The following is a 20989-nucleotide window of genomic DNA, read 5'->3' as shown; positions in this document are numbered from 1 at the left end:
ACATTTCCCAATAAGAGTGTACATGGGTACCCCTTTCTCTCCACCCTCACAAACAATTGCTTTCTTTTTAATAATAGATAACCTAACTGGGGTGAAGTAATGTCTTTTTGTTTTAATTTGTGTTTCCCTAATGATACTGAACATCTTTTTTAATAACTCTTTGACATTTGTATGTCTTCTTTGTAAAGCTTCTCTTTAGATCCTTGTCTATTTGTTTCCCATGAGACAGAGTCTCACCATGTAGCTCTGAATGACTTGAAACTCACTAAGTAGACCAGGTTAGCCTTGAGATCACAGAGATCCTCCAGTATCTGTCTGCTGAGTGCTGGAATTATAAGTATATGCCACCACACCCATCCAGTTTAAGTGGGATTATTTGTTGTCCTGATATTGAGTTGTAAATATTCTATCTTAAATTTTTTTTAACATCATGTATATGTCTGTAAGGTGTTGTGTACCTGAGTGCAGGTGCCCTTGGAAGTCAGAAGAGGGCTTTCTGGAGAGCCCCCTGGAGCTGAGATTATAAGAGGTAACAGATGTGGGTATTGGGAACAGAATCTGGGTCTTCTGCTAGATCAGCATGCACTCTAAAACAATGAGTCATCTTTCTAGTCCTAGAAGTTCTTTGTACATTTTAGAAGTTAAATCTAATCAGCTGGGTGTGGTGGTGCATGCCTTAAGTCCCAGGACTCAGGAGGCAGAAATTGATGGATTTCTGAGTGGGAGGCCAACCAGGTTCCCACAGAATTTCAGGATAACTAGAGTTACACAGAGAAACCATGTCTCAACAACAACAGCAACAACAACAAAACCAATGTAATCAGAAGTGTTGCTTGCAATTTTTTTTCAGTCTTTTTCACAGTTGCCATTTAATTTTGTCATTTCTTTTACTGTACAGAAGCTTTTTCTTCTCCTTTATGCATTGAACCTTGGTCTTTGACCTACTTACTTAGCAAACACTCCTAGGACACATTATTTTGGCTTTTTCCAATCATAGTTCTCAGGCAGACATTTTAAAACCTAGGGAAACTCATGCTAGTAATCTTATTTGATTTAGCATCAAGACTGCATTGTATCTTCCTCAAGTTACTTATGTAACTCTTTTTCCTTCTAGCCCTGCTGAGATCCTTATGAACAACTTCATGCCTTTTCCTTCTTTGTGTCTTTGCGCATGCTCCTCCCTCTGTATTGCTTTAGCCATAGTGTAGTCACCACTTCTCTTTGGCGCCTTCCCAGACCTTGATCTGACAGGGGTCTTTCTTTTGTGTTCTCTCTTAGTATCTTGGTTTTCTTTTATTATAACACTTGTCTCACTGACTACAATTATCTGATTATCCATCTGCCCACTTCCCCTGCCACCCACAAGACTGGGAGTGGCATGATGTGTGACTTGCTTGATTTGACTTCTTCAGTATCTGCATAGTATGTAGCATATTATTATATCAACTGGTACTTTTTGAATCAATGAATTTTAATGTCTGTGTCATCTCCCCTCCGTGTTAAAAGAACTTAACATGAAACTTGCTTCTGTGCTCAATTTGATTTCCTCTTTTGGAACCATTTTTAAAGAAGTAAAACAAAGTTCCTCTTCACATTTCCTCACCAAAGTAGCTCATGGAAAGTTTGGGGTTCTCCAGGCCTTCCTTGGAAGATTTCCTTAGCAAGCATGCAAGATATCATCCTGTCCTTTGTCCCTATTAATCCCAAAACTGTTTTCCCACCTCCTATTCTAAACCCCAGAGCGAGGTGAATTCCTCTCTTTGCTAATGACCCGCTTCCATTCAGCTTTCTTGTTTCCAGTCATGTTTTCTTGTTATTGTTTTTTGAGACTGGGTCTCAATTTGTAGTCTAGCTGAACTGGAACTCACTTAGTAGGGTAAGGTAGCCTTGAACTCATGATATCTCACCAGCTTCTGCCTCCCAAATTCTAAGATTAAAGTATACCATGCCTGGCAGTGCCTGTTTTTGCAACAGGCATTTTTGAGTCATTAATTTTTCTCTTCCTCCTAGATTATTCCCATAAAATATTCATGCTGTTGTTTCTCCTGTCATACTGCCTCCATCTTCTGAGAGACAAATCTCTTTTCAGAACTTTACATGCATGTAAAGGCAGATCTAGGGAAGGGATTTTCTGCCTCAACCCAACTCAGTGACTATCCTTTTGCTTGCTATCCCTTGTCACAGCCTAGAAGGCCTTTGGATTCTTAGGTATACTTACGGGTCCTTTGTGACAACTGGTCTTTGCTTTTCAACAAAGACCATCTTTAGAGTCTCTGCTTCCCTGAATCTCATATTATTTGAATAGAGAGAGAATTGAATGTGCTCCAAATAATGATTTCCCCCCCTAGCTTCTTGGCTTAAAAACTAGAGATACAGAGATTGAAGAAATTGTTCAGGGTTAAGAGCACTGGCTGCTCTTCCAGAAGTCCTGAGTTCAATTCCCATATAGTGGTTCACAACTATCTATGACTGTAGTCCCATGGGATTTAAAACCCTCTTGTGGTGTTCAGACAAAACACTCAGACACATGAAAACAAACAAACAAAAACAAATCATTTTTGTTGTTATTGTTAAAGCTAGAGTTACAGAAGACTTCCTATTCTGTTGCTCACCATGCCTCTTAGCAGAACCACACATCCGGCTGTCACACATGCCATCACTTGGAAGAGAAAAACCACAGAGCTGTAAATCTCTCTACTTGCATTTGTTGTTACTCTGTTGCCCTTTTCTGTGCTCATTCCCATTTGGGGCCAATGTGTCCAATTGCTACAGCATAAAGTACATCTATGTTATGTATGTGGGCTGGTTCAGTTGCTTGAGATAATGAAGGGATACCTTAAATAAAAAGGTGTGGAACTCAAGTTCCTCACTTCCTTCTCCAAACTATGACTATAAATCATATCATTAGCCTCTCCAATACTGACCTGTCCTTAAAACTATGCAGTAAAACAGATTTACAGATGGTATATTTTTTCTTTAGTACCAAATGTATCATTAGAAAGTTTGGTATGGTTATGAACTGTAATACCAGCACTTGGGAAATAGTGGCAAGAGAAAATCAGAAATATAGTCTTAGGTTTTCTATTGGTGCAATGAAACACCATGACCAAAAAGCAAGTTAGAAATGAAAGGATTTATTTGGCTTACACTTCCATATCACTGTTTATCATCGAAGGAAGTCAGGACAGGAACTAAAACAGGGCAGGAACCTGGAGGCAGGAGCTGGTGTAAAAGCCATGGAGGGGAGCTTCTTACTGGCTTGCTCCCCAAGGCTTGCTTATCCTGGAATGGCGCTCCCCCCAATCAATCACTAAATAAGAAAATGTCTTATGCCAGGTGATGATGGCACACACCTTTAATCCCAGGACTTGGGAGGCAGAGGTGGGTGGATCTCCAAGTTTGAGGACAGAGTCTCTTGGTCTACAGAACAAGTTCCAGGACAGCCTGGGCTACACAGAGAAACCCTGTCCTGAAAAAAAAAAAGAAAAGAAAAAGAAAATGCCTTTCAAGCCTGCCTGACCTTATGGAGGCATTTTCTTTTTCTTTTTTTTTCTTTTTTTTTTTAGTTGTTGAAAAAAATTTCTGCTTCCTCCCCGTTTCCCATTTCCCTACCCCTCCTCCCACACATCGCCCCCTCCCCCACTCCCCTCCCCCTCTTCCCATTCCTCTCCCCCTCCCCCCACTCCATTCCCCCTCCCTCTCGAGACTGAAGAGCAGTTCAGATTCCCTGCCCTGTGGGAAGTCCAAGGTCCTCCCACTTCTACCCAGGTCCAGGAAGGTGAGCATCCAAACAATCCAAACAGGCTAGGCTCCCACAAAGCCAGTTCATGCATTAGGATCAAAACCTAGTGCCATTGTCCTTGGCTTCTCATCAGCCTTCATTGTCCGCCATGTTTAGAGAGTCCGGTGGAGGCATTTTCTTAATTAAGGTTCCCTCCTCTCAGATAGCTTTAGCTTGTATCAAGTTGACATAAAACTGTCCAGCACACACACCCACTACATTTACTTATTTTATTTAATATGTGTGAATGTTTTGACTGCATGTATGTCTGTGTACCACATGCATACCTAGTGCCTATGAATTCAGAAGAGGACATTGGATCCCCTGAAACTGGAGTTACAGGTGGTTGTCAGCTGCCTTGTGGATGCTAGGAACTGAATACAGGTTCTCTACAAGAGCATCAAATGCTGTTAACTACTGAGCAACTAGTCAAACTCCCAGCCCCTTAAATAAAGAATTTGAGGTCTCCTTTGACTACACAGTGAGTTTGAATCTATTGTGCCCTCTTTAAGACTCTCTCTAAGAAAAAGTATTACTTTAGAATGACAGTTTTTCTTCTTTCTTGCTGTCTTTGTCCCTGCTATAAGGTTCTTGTCAGAGTTTAAGAAACATGAAAAATTGGTCTAATAACTTCACGTCAAATTTTCTCTGCAGGCTTGGCGCAAGCGGTGGTTTGTTCTCCGGCGGGGCCGCATGAGCGGCAATCCTGATGTGTTAGAGTACTATCGCAACAAGCACTCCAGCAAGCCTATCCGTGTGATAGACCTCAGTGAATGCACTGTGCGGAAGCATGCAGGCCCTGACTTCGTTAGGAAGGAGTTTCAGAACAATTTTGTGTTCATTGTCAAGACTACTTCCCGTACATTCTACCTAGTAGCCAAGACTGAGGAAGAAATGCAGGTGTGGGTACACAGCATCAGTCAAGTCTGCAATCTCAGTCACCTAGAAGATGGTGCAGGTAAGAGCAGGGTTGGAACTCCTTGAGCAAAGGGATTGTCCAAGATGCTTTGTTGGTGCTGGAAAACTACTGCAAATAAGTGGTGCCTGCCTCTGTGAAGGTATTTTGGCAATGTAATGTATATTACCAAAGCTAATTCTACTAATACAACACTTGAAACTGTCTTTTGCTTAGTAGTAGGATTCAGTTCCAAATGTAGAAAGGCAAAACTTGCCCATACATGTAATATTGGAGATCTCTGCTAATAAACAACCTGAAAGTTGGCTCTGGGTCACTTTTTGGCATTGAGAGCAATTAACTCAATTCTTTCTTCCTTCTCCTTTCCCTTTTCCCCCTTCCTTTGCCTTCTAATTCCACACCCTGTCTTTTTCCATCTCCTTCCCTCCCTTGTCTTTGACCTTGTCTCCACATACTACCATTCCCATGTAATATACAAGAGGGTTATAGCCTAGGGTTATAATTTACTTTACTTTGTAGATTTTCTTTTTGAGTCTGTATTAGTCAAGGTTCTCTTAAGTAACAGAACTGATAGAGTGGTGTGTGTGTGTGTGTGTGTGTGTGTGTGTGTGTTTATTAGAGTGGCTTACACAATGGCTGTCCCCTGATGGAAAGGCCAAGAATCAGATAGTCATTCAGTCCATGAGGATGAATATGCCACAGTTGGTCTTCATTCTACAATGGAATCTTTAAAATGTAGGTTCTAATACCATCAAAGGAATGCCTCAGCAGCAGGATAGATGAATTTCCCAGAAAGACTGAGGGAAAGCAGGCAAAAAGTAAAAGCTTCATCTTTCCTTTTGTGTGGACTGCTACTAGAAATTGTGACCAAGATTTATGGTATGACATCTCACCTCAAATGATTCAATCAAGAAAATCCTTCACAGCCTTACCTAGCTGTAGTGATGAGACGAGCTGACCTGCTTTTCGTCCCACCCGGCTCCCGTATGGCTACCTTTATACCCGAAATAACAACATACGAATTGTATTCATTTAAACACTGCCTGGCCCATTAGTTCTATCCTCTTTTTGGCTAATTCTCACATCTTTTTTCCGTTTATTTATTTATTAAAGATTTCTGTCTCTTCCTCGCCACCTCCTCCCTAATTCTCACATCTTGATTAACCCGTTTCTAATAATCTTTATAGCATCACGAGGTGGTGGCTTACCGGGAACGATTCTAGCCTACATCCATCTCTGGTTGAAGAATCATGCATCTGACTCACTTCCCTTCTTCCCAGCATTCTGTTCTGTCTACTCCACCCACCTACGTTCTGACATATCAGGTTAAGCAGTTTCTTTATTAATTAACCAATGAAAGCAACACATAGAAAGAAGACCCACCTACATCACCTAGCCACTTGGGCTTTAGTTGATTCCAGATGTAGTTAAGTTGACAACCAAGATTAGCCATCACAGTGCCCTAGTATTATCTCACCAAATTCTGACAGTTGGAGTAGGGAATTTTGAATCTGACTTCTTTTAGCCTTTGTTTAGTAGAAAAAAATGTATCCCTAATCTTGGCACATACTTCCACATTTCAATAACTCTTAACTCTTTTTACTATCTACCATGGAAATATCCACATTATAACACCAGGTGGCAATGAGGAGTCAGGGTTGCATTCCTAAGGCAAACATGCATGTGTGTATTCCTTTCATGAGTCAGCAAAGCTTGTTAAGTGATACTATTTAGTAACATTACTGAATTTTGAAAGCACTCAAATAAAAGGAAATGAAGTGACAGCAAGTACTTTATCTTTGGTACAACAGATAGAGCTTGCAAAGTCACAGTGTATCCATCATGCCTGGAGCCTGACATCAAGCAAATCTAGCAGAGCCTCCCTGACCAACTCTTCCAATGGTACTTGCTGCTGGCTCTCCACTATCCTATTTTCTACCTTCAGCCAAACTGTTTTAACTTTCTTTTTTATTTATTCTTCTGTTTTTCACATTAATCTTCTTGATCCCATTCATTTCCCATCCCTTTGTATCTGCCCTCTGCCCTTGCAACTGCCCCCTCCCCAATAAATTAAAATAGAATTTAAGAGAAAAAAGAAAACATCTTGTCATGGAAGCTGTAGTTATAACACAGTGAGTTATGCAGTAAACACTTTTATCTATATATCTTTGCTCGTAAGTGTTCATTGCAAAGAGTCATTGGTCTGGTTCGAGACTTCTGGTTTCTGCTACTCTTTGATATTGGGCCCTCGCTGAGACTCTTCTTGGATATCCTGTTGCTGCCCTGTGTTGTGGAGATCCTGAAGCTTTGGGTCTGCAGGACCAGCCCCTTCATGTGGTCCAGAAGATCATAGATGGGGTGGATGTTGGGGTGGGCCCAACTCATAATCCTGGTTCTGGGCCTGGGTAATTGCAAGGTTGGTCAGTCTGCCAGCTTCCCCTTCCCCTTCCCCACCAGCATGAACTCTACAGCTTTGTCTGGGCTAGTTCACCCTTTGCAGTGATGAGTAAGGGGCCAGGCCAGTTCTGCTTTTAGGCCCTCAGGGTGGGCTCTTCCACACCTACACCTTCAGGGCCAACATTACACTGTTGCCACTCTCCCAAGTGCTGCAGCTGGTGTGGGGCAGGGACAGCTCTCTAGCTCTTCTGTCCTCGGGGACAGCTCTCTCACCTGCCACAGGCAGTGTGGTGGGGTGCCACTATGTGGCAGATGAGGAGTGGGGCCAGATCTCCCATACTCACTTTCTAGCCAGTTTGTCCACACCCCCTTGTCTGTAGGGTCAGCTCTATTGTGCTGTCCCAGGCAAGGATCAGAGACCACTTTCCCTGAGTGCTGCAATTGGTAAGGGAGAGGGCCAGCTCCCTCACCCATCACAGGTGGCATGGGCAAGGGGGGTGGTTTACCCAAACTTTTACATCTATTTTTTTCACGCACACTCGAATGTGTCTCCTCCTTCTTTTTTCATCCAGCAGTTGTCCCAAAACATATATAGTAGGATATTTCTCAGTGACTCCGAAAGGAACAGGAATAAAGAACCAGGAAGAAAAAAAAAAAGAACCAGGAAGAACCTAGGCAACCCTGCCCTGTTATGGAGTTGGAAGAAACCAAGAAACTTCCCCACAACTCCTTTTATTCCCTCTGTTTTTAGAAAAATGTAAAGGTCAAGTTCTTTTCACCCAAAATCCATGATATAAAGGCTTTTTTGCAACTTTCCATATGCAGCAGCCCCCTTTATTCACAGGTGTTGGATTTCAAAATCTCTACTAGATGCCTGAAGCCTCAGAAAGTGCGAGTCTCTATTTTCGATGGTATATCATATTCTCTAAGTATATACACACACATTTAATGCCTTTCTATCTTACATAAGTGTTTATCATACATTATGACTGTCACCAGAAACTTTTTCATTTTAAAGTGGGACAGCAAAATAAATACCTATTTTTATTCACAATTTTATGAATAGAAGGTTCATTCCTATGTCAATCTTGCAAACTTAATAGAAGATTTTTTCATATTAAGTGAAAATATGTCACTTGTTTGTACTAACAGAAGCTCTTTATGACATTTATTTAACACAGTTCTATTGCTGGGATCATTACTCTTACACATTAAGGTTATTATTAAGAAAAAGTTACTTAAAACAATCACCATGGTGCCATGACAACTAGATAACAGAGAGGGCTGCTAATGCTGGATGGGTACAATAGTGTAGACTGTTGCATATACTGGACAGAGAGAAGATTAAAATCCCAGACAACATAGTGTATGCACAAAAATTTATCATAATGCCTCAGAATTTCAAATTTATGACTTCTGGGACTGAAGAGATGGCTCAGTAGTGAAAAGTGTACACTGCTCTGGCATCTCATAACTTCCTGTAACTCCGGATCCAAGAGATCCAAAGATCTCTTCTTCTAGCCTTAATATTCACTACACACACACACACACGCTTGCATGAACATGTACACACATATACATACACATTTTTTTAAAATAAAACATACTACTTCCTTATTTCTGAAATTTTCCATTTCATGGTTTCAGACTAAGATTGATTTCCGGTAAATAAAACAATAGAAAGGGAAAGTACAATAAGAAGAACCAACTGTATAGCATTTGCTTCTATCTTTATTAGCCACAGTCTAGGCAACATTGTATCTTCCCTATGACTCTGTACCAGATGTGCTGTTGCCATCTCTACTTTACAATATAGGATACCGGAAGAAAACAGATAACTAGAACCTGTCATTGATAACTAGAACATGTATTTATGTATATAGAATATGTCAGACTTTTTGATGCAGTGACAAACACAAAAGGGGGCAGATTTATTTTAGCTGGTGGTTTCAGTCCATGATTGCTTGGATCCTTTGTAGGCCTATTGCTGTGGGCCTGTTGTGAGACAGAAGATGATAGCCACAAGAAAATATGCTCATCACAGTTGCTCACCCCACAGCCAGAAACAAGGGGAATGAATGCCTATACTTGTGGGCTTCTTTCTTCTCTTTTTGTTCCATCCAGGACTCTAGTTCGCTGGATGATGTACACATATTTCTCCCCTTAACCATTTGTGAAAATGTAAAAATGCTTATACTCAGAACTGTGCCTGAATAACCTTTTAGTCATTTTTCAGTCCAGTAAAGTCGATAAAATTAATCATTACAAGTCCTTTCTATTTGATACCCTATTAAATCTCCTCAAACCATATTTAAACTTCAAATAAAGACAGTAACACGATCATACATCACATCCTTTGACTATCCTGTGTACAACCAAAATAACTCAAATTCTTTTCTCAAATTGTCAACAGATTCAGCATTGCTCAAAAATCAATCCAAATACAAAGTCTTATATGGAGACGGGAGGCAATCTCTTCTCTGTAAATCCCCATAAAAAATTTACATACTCCCAACATCTATTGGCAGTATAAACATTACCACTCCAAAAGAGACAGGATGGGGACATAAGAAAGGAGGGATGGGACCCAAGCAAAGTCAAAACCCAGAAAGTCAAGTATTAAATCCTATAGCTCCATGTCCATCAGTTGGAGCATAGGGTATGGTGATGTGAGTTCCTCAGGGTTTGGAGAGCCATGGTACTCTAGCCTTGTCAGCTACAGCCCATGTGGTTTCCTCCCTAGGTTGCTCCCAGTGCCTTTCTTTTTAATTTTAACTTATTTTTGTGTGCATTAGTATTTTCCTGCATATAGTCTGTGTGAATGAGAGTGTCAGGTTCCCTGGAAGTGGAGGTACAGAGGGTTGTAAGATGCCATGTGGGTGCTGGGAATTGAACCTGGGTCCTCTGGAAGAGCAGTCAGTGCTCTTAACTGCTGAGCCATCTCTCCAGCCCCCACAATGCCATTCTGTAGATGTTTCATGTTATTGACTTCATAATTTCCAGTTTCTTGGGTTCTCCCTTTTATCTTCAGCTTCATTCTCATAGCCTTATACATTGTCCTTTCATGGGCTCCTCCCAAAGATTCTGACCCTAATACACATTGTCTGGTTTCTCCGGCTTTTCTTTGAAATCTAGATCAATATCTCCAAGACCCTAAGACTCCTACATTCTTATGAATGATGCTAGTGTCTGCCATCAGTTCATAATGGTAGGTAGTTCTACTTGAAACATGGCTGCAGCAATATCCAGATAACCAGGCAATTGAACTTGGGTAGCACTCTCTTCTCAAGGGAAAGTCTTTCAAATGAGTTTGTACCTTTACATTTTTAGACCTGTAATAGTTGGATCACAGTGATTCCTGAGGTATCATTAAGGCATCTTTCCTATTTTTCTTATGCAAAGTACTTAACATTTTTGTTGTCATTGCTACAAATTTTGGGATTGGGAATAGGGCCTTGGTTTTGGTAGGCATGTGCTCCATCACTGACCTACACACCCTACATCTAACTTCTTTTAAATGATGCTAATCTTTTTTAAAATCATGACTTCTTTAATTACAACTTTATATGCATTTTTCAGGCCAAACTGAAGCATTTTTAAGTCTTTGAATGCTGAAGTTAGAGAGATGGCTCAACACTCAAGAGCACTAGCTGCTCTTACAGAAAACTTGGGTTGATTTCAAGCACCCACATAGCAGCTAACAATAATTTGTAACTACAGATCTGGAAGGGGGGTTGATACTCTCTTCTGGCCTTCTCAAGCACTGCACACACACATAGTGCACAGACATACAGATAGACAAAACACCTATATACTAAAATAAAACTAAATTTAAAAATAAAATGAAACAACAAAAAACTCAGTTCTTGCATTTTGCTTTTTGTTCCCTGATTCTTATTGTAAACCTGACTAAAATCAGCCTGCAACCCTTGTAGAATAGAGTGAACGTTATGTTGCCCTTTGGGTTCTGCCTTCCACAAAGTCTCAGGGCATGACAATGCAGTAATGTTCTTTTCCACTATGCAACATGAACTCTAATTCTATCCCCAGAAGAATCTTCATTCTCTTGTGATATCTCATGAGTATAGTCTTTTCTATCTGGACTCTTACAAGATTCTTATTTTCTAAGTTCTCACTAGAATCATCATGAAGTTCTGCTTACAGAATTCCAGATCTTCTTTACCTCAGGTCTCGAAATTCCCAAAAATCTTCCCATAAATCAGTTCCAGAGGCATCTGAACCACATATTCAGGAACAATTATGATAACACCCCTCCCCTAGTGTCAATTTTCTGTGTTAGTCAGATTTTTGTTGCTGTGGCAAATACATGACACAAATTGAAAGTAGAAATTTTCGTATTTTACTCACCAGTTCAGAAGTTTCAAACCATGGTCGACTGGCTCCATTGCTTTGGGCCTGAGATAAAACAGAATATTATAGCAGTAGAAGAGTTTAGCAGAGGCTGCTTGCCTTGTTATAGACAGGAAGGAAGTGGGGGTAAGATGGAATACAGCCCCCCATATGCCTCTCTAGTGACCTGTTTCCTTAAAGGAGGCCCTACCATCAAAAGCTTCCACAATCTCCAAATAATGCTATCAAATTATCAATTTCTCAGTAGACTGATCCATTCTTAAATGGAAATATACATGATCCAGTCACTTTTCAGTGATTGGATTCAATACTCAGTATCAGAGTTCCAACATATGAGCCTTTTGGAGGAGAGAGACATATCCAAATCATAATATTTATATGCCTAAATGCATATATGTATATTAGTATATACATATAGACTTGTTATGCATAAATACATTAAATGCATATGCACATATATATGTATATTTATTGAGTGATTCAACTCTGCTGCTGAGGACTGTTAAGCTGTATGTAGACTATTGAACTGCAGGTTTTCAAGCCAAGAATGCTTGTTTGAGTTTTTTTGTTTTGTTTTATTTTCTCTTAATTGATTCAACACTTCACTCTTGGAACACTGGTCCTCTTTCCCAGACATTGTTTATAGCTTGAGGAAATGGTTGCCTCCACCAGTACAAACACCAGCTGTGATTTGCATCTTCTATTTGGTTTTTGGATACTATTTGAGAAACTGAGTGAGTGTTATAGCCATTCTTAAAACACTAACCTGGGAAATGATTTTTCCAGCAGATTCTGTGGAGAGTCTCTCTCCCATGCCCTCCTCCCTCCAGCCATCCCCTGCCAGTTCACTTCATACCGCCCATGTTGCCAACTCGGCCTTGCCAAAAGATGACCCAAACACTAATACAGTATCCACTGAGGAAAACAGAAGTGAGTCAGAGTTTCTCTTCCTTCCTGATTATCTGATCCTGTCCAACTGTGAGACTGGAAGACTACACCATACCAGGTATGCTTACTTTTAGGACTCAGTTGGGCCTTCTAGAATGTTCTACTCTGTTCATAGAGCTCACACTGACTTTTGCAGAGTCTGTATCTGAGATGTGCTGAAAGAACATAGACAAATAAGTCAGTTTAACAAGAATGTTTTCTAGTAGATGGGTATACTCTCATCTCTTTTTTACTACTGCAAATGATGAGGGCAGATCATTATCAATATCACTATTAAAGATGAAGTAGTATTCTAAATAAAATGAGTCATGGGTTTCTGCATTGTGGCTTTCATTTCTCACCTTGCATTTCCTACTCATCTGATGCTATATAGGATGAAAAAACCCAGAACACTTTTTTTCTGCACTGAGGAGTTGGCATAAATGTGTATTATAAAAAGAATAAGTCTCTACAAGTAGAAAAAGGGTGGCATATGGCAACTTAGAATGAGGTATATGTGGATTTTGTGTGTGGATGTCCATATATCAATCAAATTTATATGCTTTTCTTTCTTCAGTCTTCCCACCAGATGCGATAGCTGGTCAAATTCAGATCGTTCACTGGAACAGACTTCTTTTGATGATGTTTTTCTTGAGGGTCTGCAGCCATTTACCTCTAATACTTTGATCCAACCCCTGCACCAAGGGAATGGATCTCAGGATGTGCCTTCCACAAGGCCCCAGCCTGCTCTTATCTGGAATAGAGAAATCAATGTTCCATCCAGGAACCACATGCCTTCTTCACCATTTCTGGAATCTTCTTTAAATCCCATAATTCATGTAGAAAAAAAGCAAGTTTCCTTACCTAGTGGGGCAAAAGAACTAAGCATTATGTCCAATACTCCACCTCCTCGCCCTCCTAAGCCAAGTTATCTCTCTGAACGGCGCCAGGAAGATCAGCTCCTGTTGACTGGGCACCGCAGTAGCAAGAAGCCAGGGTACACTATGGTACCAAGAAGAATCTCTCTCTCTGGTTTAGACCATGTCGGGTCATGGAAAGGTAAGAGTTGGGTATTAGTATTCAGGTACATAATTATAGGCAAGGACTATATTCATACCTTATGTCCACATGGCAGTCTCCTAATGAAGCAGAGTATACAGTGAGAACACATAGAACTCTTCTGTTCCTCGGTACCTCCACCCCTATTTTGAGCCTGGCAACAGGGAAGAGTCTTAGGTTGGTAAAGATATTTAAAAGGCCAGAGCCCCTGTCCAATGTGAGTCCTTGCCCAGTTTGTAATCTGTTCATTTGTGACTGAGCTGCTGATTTTTGTTTGGAGTCACTTGAAGACATGTAGTACAGAAGGTCATGTGTGTGCTTTTGCTTCAGTTTGATTCCATTCTCTTCTCTGTTTCTCACCTGCATAATGATCTTAAAAGTTGTAGATCATAGCTCCTTGTATTACTTATCAATTTTGTTAGTCTCATTCAGCATCCCAATTCACTTATTCCTTTCTCTTATATCTATGAGTCTTAGACAGATTTTAAAAAAAAACAAACTCGTTTTCTCTTGCTCCCTCCTCCCAAATACAATCCCACACTATTATTTACTAAGAATATATATCAAAGGAGTTAGTCAAAGGGTAAGGAAGGTGAATTGGTTTTCAAATCTCTCATTCTGATTAAGAAATATGACACTCTGGAAACACTCAAAGTCCTTTAATGATGTAAATAACCATCACATATCAGATAACTCCAGTGAAATATGTGTGTGCTGTTTGCACAAAGGTTCTAAATGCATGGAATAGTAACAAAAAGTGGGGACAAATAGAAGTTGGTAAGAAAAATTTAGAAACTAAAACTGGACAATAGTGGTGCATGACTTTAATCCAGCAATTGGGAAGCAGAAGTAGGCAGATCTCTGAGTTCAAAGCCAGCCTGGTCTACAGAGTGACATCCAGAGCTGTTACATGGAGAAAGCCTGTCTTGAAACACCACCCCCAAAATTAGAAAGTGGAGTGAATAAAGCTAGTAGAATTGTGGAGTGTGACAATGAATTCAGTCTTGAGACAAACATGAAACAGCCAGGTTGTGTTCTTTTGGATAAAGAGAAACAGAGTAAAATAGATGAAAAATATGGGTTTTGACCATGAAACAACAGTAAAGAGTAGAAACAAATTAGGTTGGACAAAGCAGAGGGAAAATGGAAATTGACATCCTGTTCCTTTGCCATCCACCTGGATATGGTGTTTGTATGGGGACAGAATTGGGAAAGGCCCATTTTTGTTCATCTGGATGTCTATCCCATGATGGGGCTCCCTGTATTAAACAGGCTGTTCTGTTCCCTCTATCATAAATGAAACCCATGTGTATAAGGGTCTCAGTTTGGTTCTGCTTCCTGTCTTCTGCAATTCAGCTTGTACCAACATCACACTTTATTAATCATTGACTCTTTCTGTTTTGATAGAAATCAGAAAATTTTTGTACCTCCTTTTATTCATATACAATTTGTAAGGATGATCACAGATTAGTTAGCACACCCATAACTATCCATGTTTTACGTTAGATCCTCAGAACTTTCTTGTGTTATAGCTAAAAGTTTAGACCTTTTGATCAACATCTCTTTTCCTTGTACTACCATGTTCCTGGCAACCACAGGGCTAGGGCCAAATTTTATGAGTTAACCACTTTAGATTTAACATGTAAGATCATTATGCAGTTTTTCTCTATCTGGTTGCTTTTATTTGATATATCCATTCAAATTTTAAAAATTTCCCATTTTTATGGCTGAAGACCTTCCACTGTATACATGTACACATTACTGTGTGCATAAACGATCCTGTGTGTGTGCTTATGTATGTATGCAAATGTGTGTGCGTGCATGCATGCATATGACACATTTTTACTTTTATCTGTTGATGGACATTTTGCTGTTAACATATATTAGTAATTGTGGGACTGCTGTTGTCTCTTTGACAAACTGACTTCATTTCCTTTGGACATATAATCCTGGTCCTGGAACTGCTGGATCATATAGTAAGCCTATTTTTAATTTTTTGAAGAAAGCTTCACATTTTCCATCATTTCTGCACTAATTCACATTCCTATAACTGGTAAGTATTTTCCTTTTTCCACATTCTTACCAGCACTTGTGATTTTTTTATGGTTGTTATTATAGCTGGGCTGAGTTGATAATCTAATTTTGAACTTCCCTGATGGTTAACAATGTTGAACATTTTTCATATATTTGTTGGCCATCTGTTGCCTTCTTAAAAATATCTATTAATCTTTTTTGAAGGTTTATTTAATTTTATTTTATATGTATGGGTATTTTGTTTGCATGTATGATATGCACAATGTTTGTGCAATGTGTACAGAGGCTAGACGAAGGTGTAAGATCCATTGAAACTAGGGTTATAGATGGTTGTGAGATACTATGTAGGTTCTTGGAACTGAACCTTAGTGCTCTGCAAGCAGCTAGTGATTGTAACCACTGAACCATCTCTCCAGACTCTTGATCGTTTTAAAGTTGAATAACTTGCTTTTTTTGTTGCTAAGTCTTTGAGTTCCTTAAAATATATTCTTATGTATTTACTATTTTATATTTACTGTCAAATTAATTTTATTTGTCTCTTTTGATGTTGTATGAAATTCAAATTGATTTTGTGTTTTGACACCATATCCAGATTTTCTAATATGTAGATTTTTAAAGTTTTTATATAGATATATTATCTGCAGATAGTATTAACACCAGTTCTTATTTTTAACTCTTATATCAATTTATGAATAAAGCTATTGTAAACATTATTGCAGTTTTTGTATGTTGATAAATTTTTAATTCCTCTGGATAAATAAGGAATTCAATCGCTGGGCCATATGGTTGAAAATAGGTTTAGGTTTTCATAAAACTACCATACTATCCTCCAAGGTGATCATATCATTTTGCATTCTTACCAGCTAGGAATTATAGTTCCTTTCACTCTACATCTTCACTAGTATGGGGTGATCTCAGTAGTCTGACTTCTAGCCATTCTATTGGTTATTTCATTTTTATTTCCTTAATATGTGATGGAGAGTATCTTCTCATAAGCTTATTTGCCATTTGTACATAGTCTATAGTAAGATGTCTGTTATGCCCATTTTAAGTAAGATTCTTTCTTTATTGTTTATTTTAAAAGTTCTTTGTATGTGTTGTATGGCAGTCTTTTATCAGGGATGTTTACTTTTGAAATGTCTTTTCCTAGTTTGTTCTTGCTTTCCCCTTCTCTTGATAGTGTTATTTTTTAAAGAAAAATAATGACATCAGTTCTTTTTTTCATCACTAGATACAAGATCTTCTGTTTTATTGTAGTAGCAGTGCTGTAGTTTTTCATTTTACAGTTAAGCCTAAGATCTACTTAGAGCTAATTTTGTGAAAGGTATAGGGTCTCTGTTTAGATTTCTTTTATAAGTGGGCATTCAATTGTTCCAGCATCATTTGATGAAAAGATAATGTTTTCTACAATGCATAGCATTCACTTTTTTTTTTTTTTTTGGTTTTTCGAGACAGGGTTTCTCTGTGGTTTCGGAGCCTGTCCTGGAACTATCTCTGTAGACCAGGCTGGTCTCGAACTCACAGAGATTCGCCTGCCTCTGCCTCCCGAGTGCTGGGATTAAAAGCGTGCACCACCATCGCCCGGCTGGCATTCACTTCTTTTTCAAAGTTTAGCTGAACATATTATGTGGCTCTACTTTAGCATTCTTGATTGCAGTTTATTGAAATATTTGTCTGTTCTTTCACCAGAGTTTTAAGAAAAAATTCTAGGCTCCAGGGAGGATCCCAGTGGACTAGGTTCCACTTGCCTATTTGAATATGCTAATTAAAGAAGTAGACAGACAAAGAATTTTTAACCAATGGGATTACGCTAGATCAAACAAAAAAAAAACAATGAAAACAAAACAGATTAAAAAAAGAGATTCATTGACCCCAGGTCTATCTTAAGGAAATTTTGAGAATTTATAGGAGAGGAAATAAATCAGAAAGAATTGAGGCATCCATAGCTGAGGGAATGATGATGTTAGATAGCTGACAGAATAGGTAATCTTTTTCAGCCTGGTGATCTGATCAACCATTATCTCAGTTCTGGCTTTAGAGAAGTTGTTATCACAGTCATAATTCGAAGGAAACAATCTGGTTTCTATGAGATGATCGCTCCTGCTCAAGGGTGTTGTCTCTATTCCCTTCATGGAGAAATTGCCTCCATTTGGGGGACAACATCATGGGAGTAATCTGTTCTTTGAGGCACATCATTTCTTGGGGATACTTTCAATCTTTTGTAATGATGACATTTGCTCATTAGTCCTGACCTTCTTAGAATTCAAGGTACCTGAAGAAGAGTGGGGGTTAGAGGGAAAAATTTAGAAAGGGAAAATAGAGCCAGAGTGAAATTAAATGGACTTAGGCTAGTGACTGAGTTTTCCTTCAGTACGACACTGTCTTGATTACTATAGCATTAGAATAAATAATGAAATCAGATAGTGTCAGTTCCGATTATTCCAGAAAAACTATTGTTTTCAATGTGTCTTCTTAATCATGTCTTATGTAAACAGAGATGGGATTTTGGTGTTTTTGTGAGATGAAGTCTTAAATTGCCCAAACTAACTTCAAACTCATCATGTACCCTAGATTGGCCTTGAACTCTTGGCAACCCTCCTGCTTTAGTCTCCTGAGTGCTGGAGTTATAGGCATGCACCACCATGCCTAGCAACAAAGAGAAGCCTAATTTCTTCCTTCCTAATCTGTATATTTTTCTTTTCTTGTCATATTGCATCTTTTAGTACTCATAGTACAATGTTAAAAAGCAGTGTGAAAAGGGAACATCCTTGATTTTTTTCTTATTTTTAGGAGGAATGTTTGGAGTTTCCTACCACTAATTATGTCATTAGCTATAGGTTTCTTTGTAGGTTTTCCCTTGCTTCCTTTCATCTTCCCTTTTCCCCTTCTCTCTCCTCCCTTCTTCCCTCCTGCTTCTCTCCCTTCATCCCTTCTGTTCCTCATTACCTTTCTTCTTTAATACTACAGATTAAACTCATGGCCTTGAGCATGCTAGGCAGTCACTCTTCCACTAGCTACATCCCCTGCTCTATAACTTTTTTTTACCAAGCTGAGGACATTCCTCTTTTTTCCTAGTTTACTGAGATTCTGTTCCTTCCTCTCTTTCTTCCTTCTTTTCTTGATTTCTTTTTTTCTTTAAACAATGTGTATGTTTGCGTGTTCGGTTATGTACATGTTAGTGCAGGTACCTATAGAGGTCAGAGGCATTGACTCTCCTTGGAATTGCAGTTACAAGCACCTATGAGCCACTGATGTGGGAGCTGGAAACTAAACTCAGATGTTTTGAAAGAGCAAAACTTGCTCTTAAATAAACACTCAGCCATTTGTCCAAACCCTCTTTTTCTTATTAAAATCATGAATGGGTATTGGATTTTGTCACATGGTTTTTCTTTATCTGTGGATATGATTTGTAATTTTAGTAGCCCTTTCTGAGTATCAGAAGTTTATTTAGCAAAAAAAGTCACATTAAAAATGCACATGACCCAATTTTACACCATAGTTAAACAGGCTCTTTGGGGAAGGCATGGACTTTTAGGCTGAACACCTATTGTTTAGGCTCTTTCCAAGGCTTCTAATATGAGGATGCTGTTTACTCATATTATCACCATTCCAGTGTTAATCTGCTGCCCACTATATAACATCTACACATACTCATCAATCTCAAGATTCATAAAGGGGTCAAAGCCCCACAGTATGCCTTAAACTTAATAATGAGGAACATAATGATTGATTTTCAAATGTTGAACCAGACTTGCATAACTATTATAAATCCTACTTGTTCATATTATATAATTTTTCTTAAGCATCATCAAATCAAATGTATTAGTATTTTTAGAATGTTTGCCTTTATATTCATGAAATATCTTGATCTATAGTTTCCTTATAATATCTTTGACTTTGTATTAGAGTAATTCTGGCCTTGATGAGTTAAGAAGTACTCAATATGCCTTATAGACATTTCTTCTTTCAGTTCAACAACTATTCTAAATTTTGTTTCACTACCACATCTGTGTAATAAGTTTCTGATTCTAGATTAGTTCAAATATCTGTCTTCCCGCGCCCATACCTGGGTATCTGATTATGGTTGCAAAAGAGCTCAACTGAGTCCTTAATGCAAAAACACAATGCTGTTGTTCTATGCTAAACTTGTTTTCTTACTTACTACAAATGGATATTTCAAACATTTTCTCCTGAAACTCACAGGTCTATCTCCACTATCTTCAAGCTCAGAAGACTTTTTTAAAATAAATTCAGCAAATACTTGTTAATTACTTGCTGTATTTCCTTCTGATTTATGAAGAAAACCAAAATCATTACACAGCATAAGTATCTTTAGAATCTGGACTCATTTTCCATCTCTTGGGGAATGGTTTCTGACTTCCAGCTGCATTTAATAGCAAGCTTTTTGTATGGAAATTAAGTATTATGCGTCCCTGCTTCTCCAGAGCTATAGGCATAGGCCCTGGGGAGGATTTAGACTTGGATTTTAGTTTCAATGGATATTGTCTTGTAGCACTCACTACTCCAGACTCTGTCTTTCAGGTGATGTACAAAGCCAGTCCCTGAGACACAGGGATAAGCGGCTCAGTTTAAATCTGGTAAGTTTAACCTTTTTGTTCCTTTAGGTTTCAGTTTGACCAGAAATAACCTGACCTATATGTGATATTTTCTTTAAGTCTTCTGAGATTCGGTACTCTGAATCTCTGAGAACTCTTTCAGTAAAGATTTGAACTGATTTAGGTCACTATTAAAGCACTGTATTATACTTAAAGCATGTATTGTTATTTTACTCGTTGCTATGAAAAAAGTACTTGACCAAAGCCACTTAAGAGAAAGGTTCATTTTGCTTCATGGTTTATTCAGTTCAGGATTCCAAGATTCAAGGAGGTTGGCACTGTATACATTCAGAGTGGGATCTCCCTTTTCAGTTAAACCTCTCTAGAAATACTCCCAAAAATGTATCTCCGAGGAATCCCAAATCCAGCCAAGTTAATAATCATAATTAACTACCACAGAGCAAATCACTAATTCAAAACCTTTAGTGTCCTAGCTTCAGATCTTGGAGAGTTATCTATTCTCATGTGGATTCAGACACAGAATTTTGACTAGGTGCTTGTCCAATTTTCACTAGAAAATTCAGAGTTACTTTGGGGGTAATTTGGAACTGAAACTGAATGTACAGCTATAGTGCCTACTAGTATCAGTTTGCATTTGTGGTCTATAGTTTCCAACCTATACTTATTCTGTCTTGCAGCCATGTAAGTTTTCGCCGATGTATCCCACAGCTTCACTCACTGTTGAAGACAGCTATGTGCCCATGAGCCCCAAAGGCACTGTTTCTAGTCTGAGGCCTCATTATAGCCAGGATGACTACATCCCAATGAACTCAAGCATGCTACCCGAGTTACCTGCAGATTTGGAGCCACCTCCAGTGAACAGAGATCTCAAGCCCCAGAGGAAATGTAAGGCATTTAACTAGGATTGTTGTGTTGGGTAGGAGGGCA

At 38.9% G+C, this 20989-nt stretch overlaps 1 protein-coding gene across 7 annotated transcripts in view; it reads left to right on the top strand.

Moving 5' to 3' along the window:
• The window catches only part of Gab3 (GRB2 associated binding protein 3), a 99415-nt gene that overhangs the window by 53573 nt on the left and 24853 nt on the right, over window positions 1-20989 (top strand). For 5 of the 7 annotated variants that reach the window (XM_075958198.1, XM_075958201.1, XM_075958200.1 and 2 more), the window contains exons 2-6: window positions 4436-4739; window positions 12252-12471; window positions 12970-13451; window positions 20028-20083; window positions 20740-20947. In XM_075958198.1, the coding sequence (XP_075814313.1) occupies window positions 4436-4739; window positions 12252-12471; window positions 12970-13451; window positions 20028-20083; window positions 20740-20947 (1270 nt within the window). The remainder of the gene's footprint in view (window positions 1-4435; window positions 4740-12251; window positions 12472-12969; window positions 13452-20027; window positions 20084-20739; window positions 20948-20989) is intronic. The other 2 variants (XM_075958199.1, XM_075958204.1) reach the window with 1 other exon arrangement.

The sequence above is a fragment of the Microtus pennsylvanicus genome, chromosome X, assembly GCF_037038515.1.
Source record: "Microtus pennsylvanicus isolate mMicPen1 chromosome X, mMicPen1.hap1, whole genome shotgun sequence".
NCBI lineage: Eukaryota > Metazoa > Chordata > Mammalia > Rodentia > Cricetidae > Microtus > Microtus pennsylvanicus.
The sequence above is the reverse complement of the archived record's forward strand: the minus strand, read 5'-3'. Positions and strand labels throughout refer to the sequence as shown.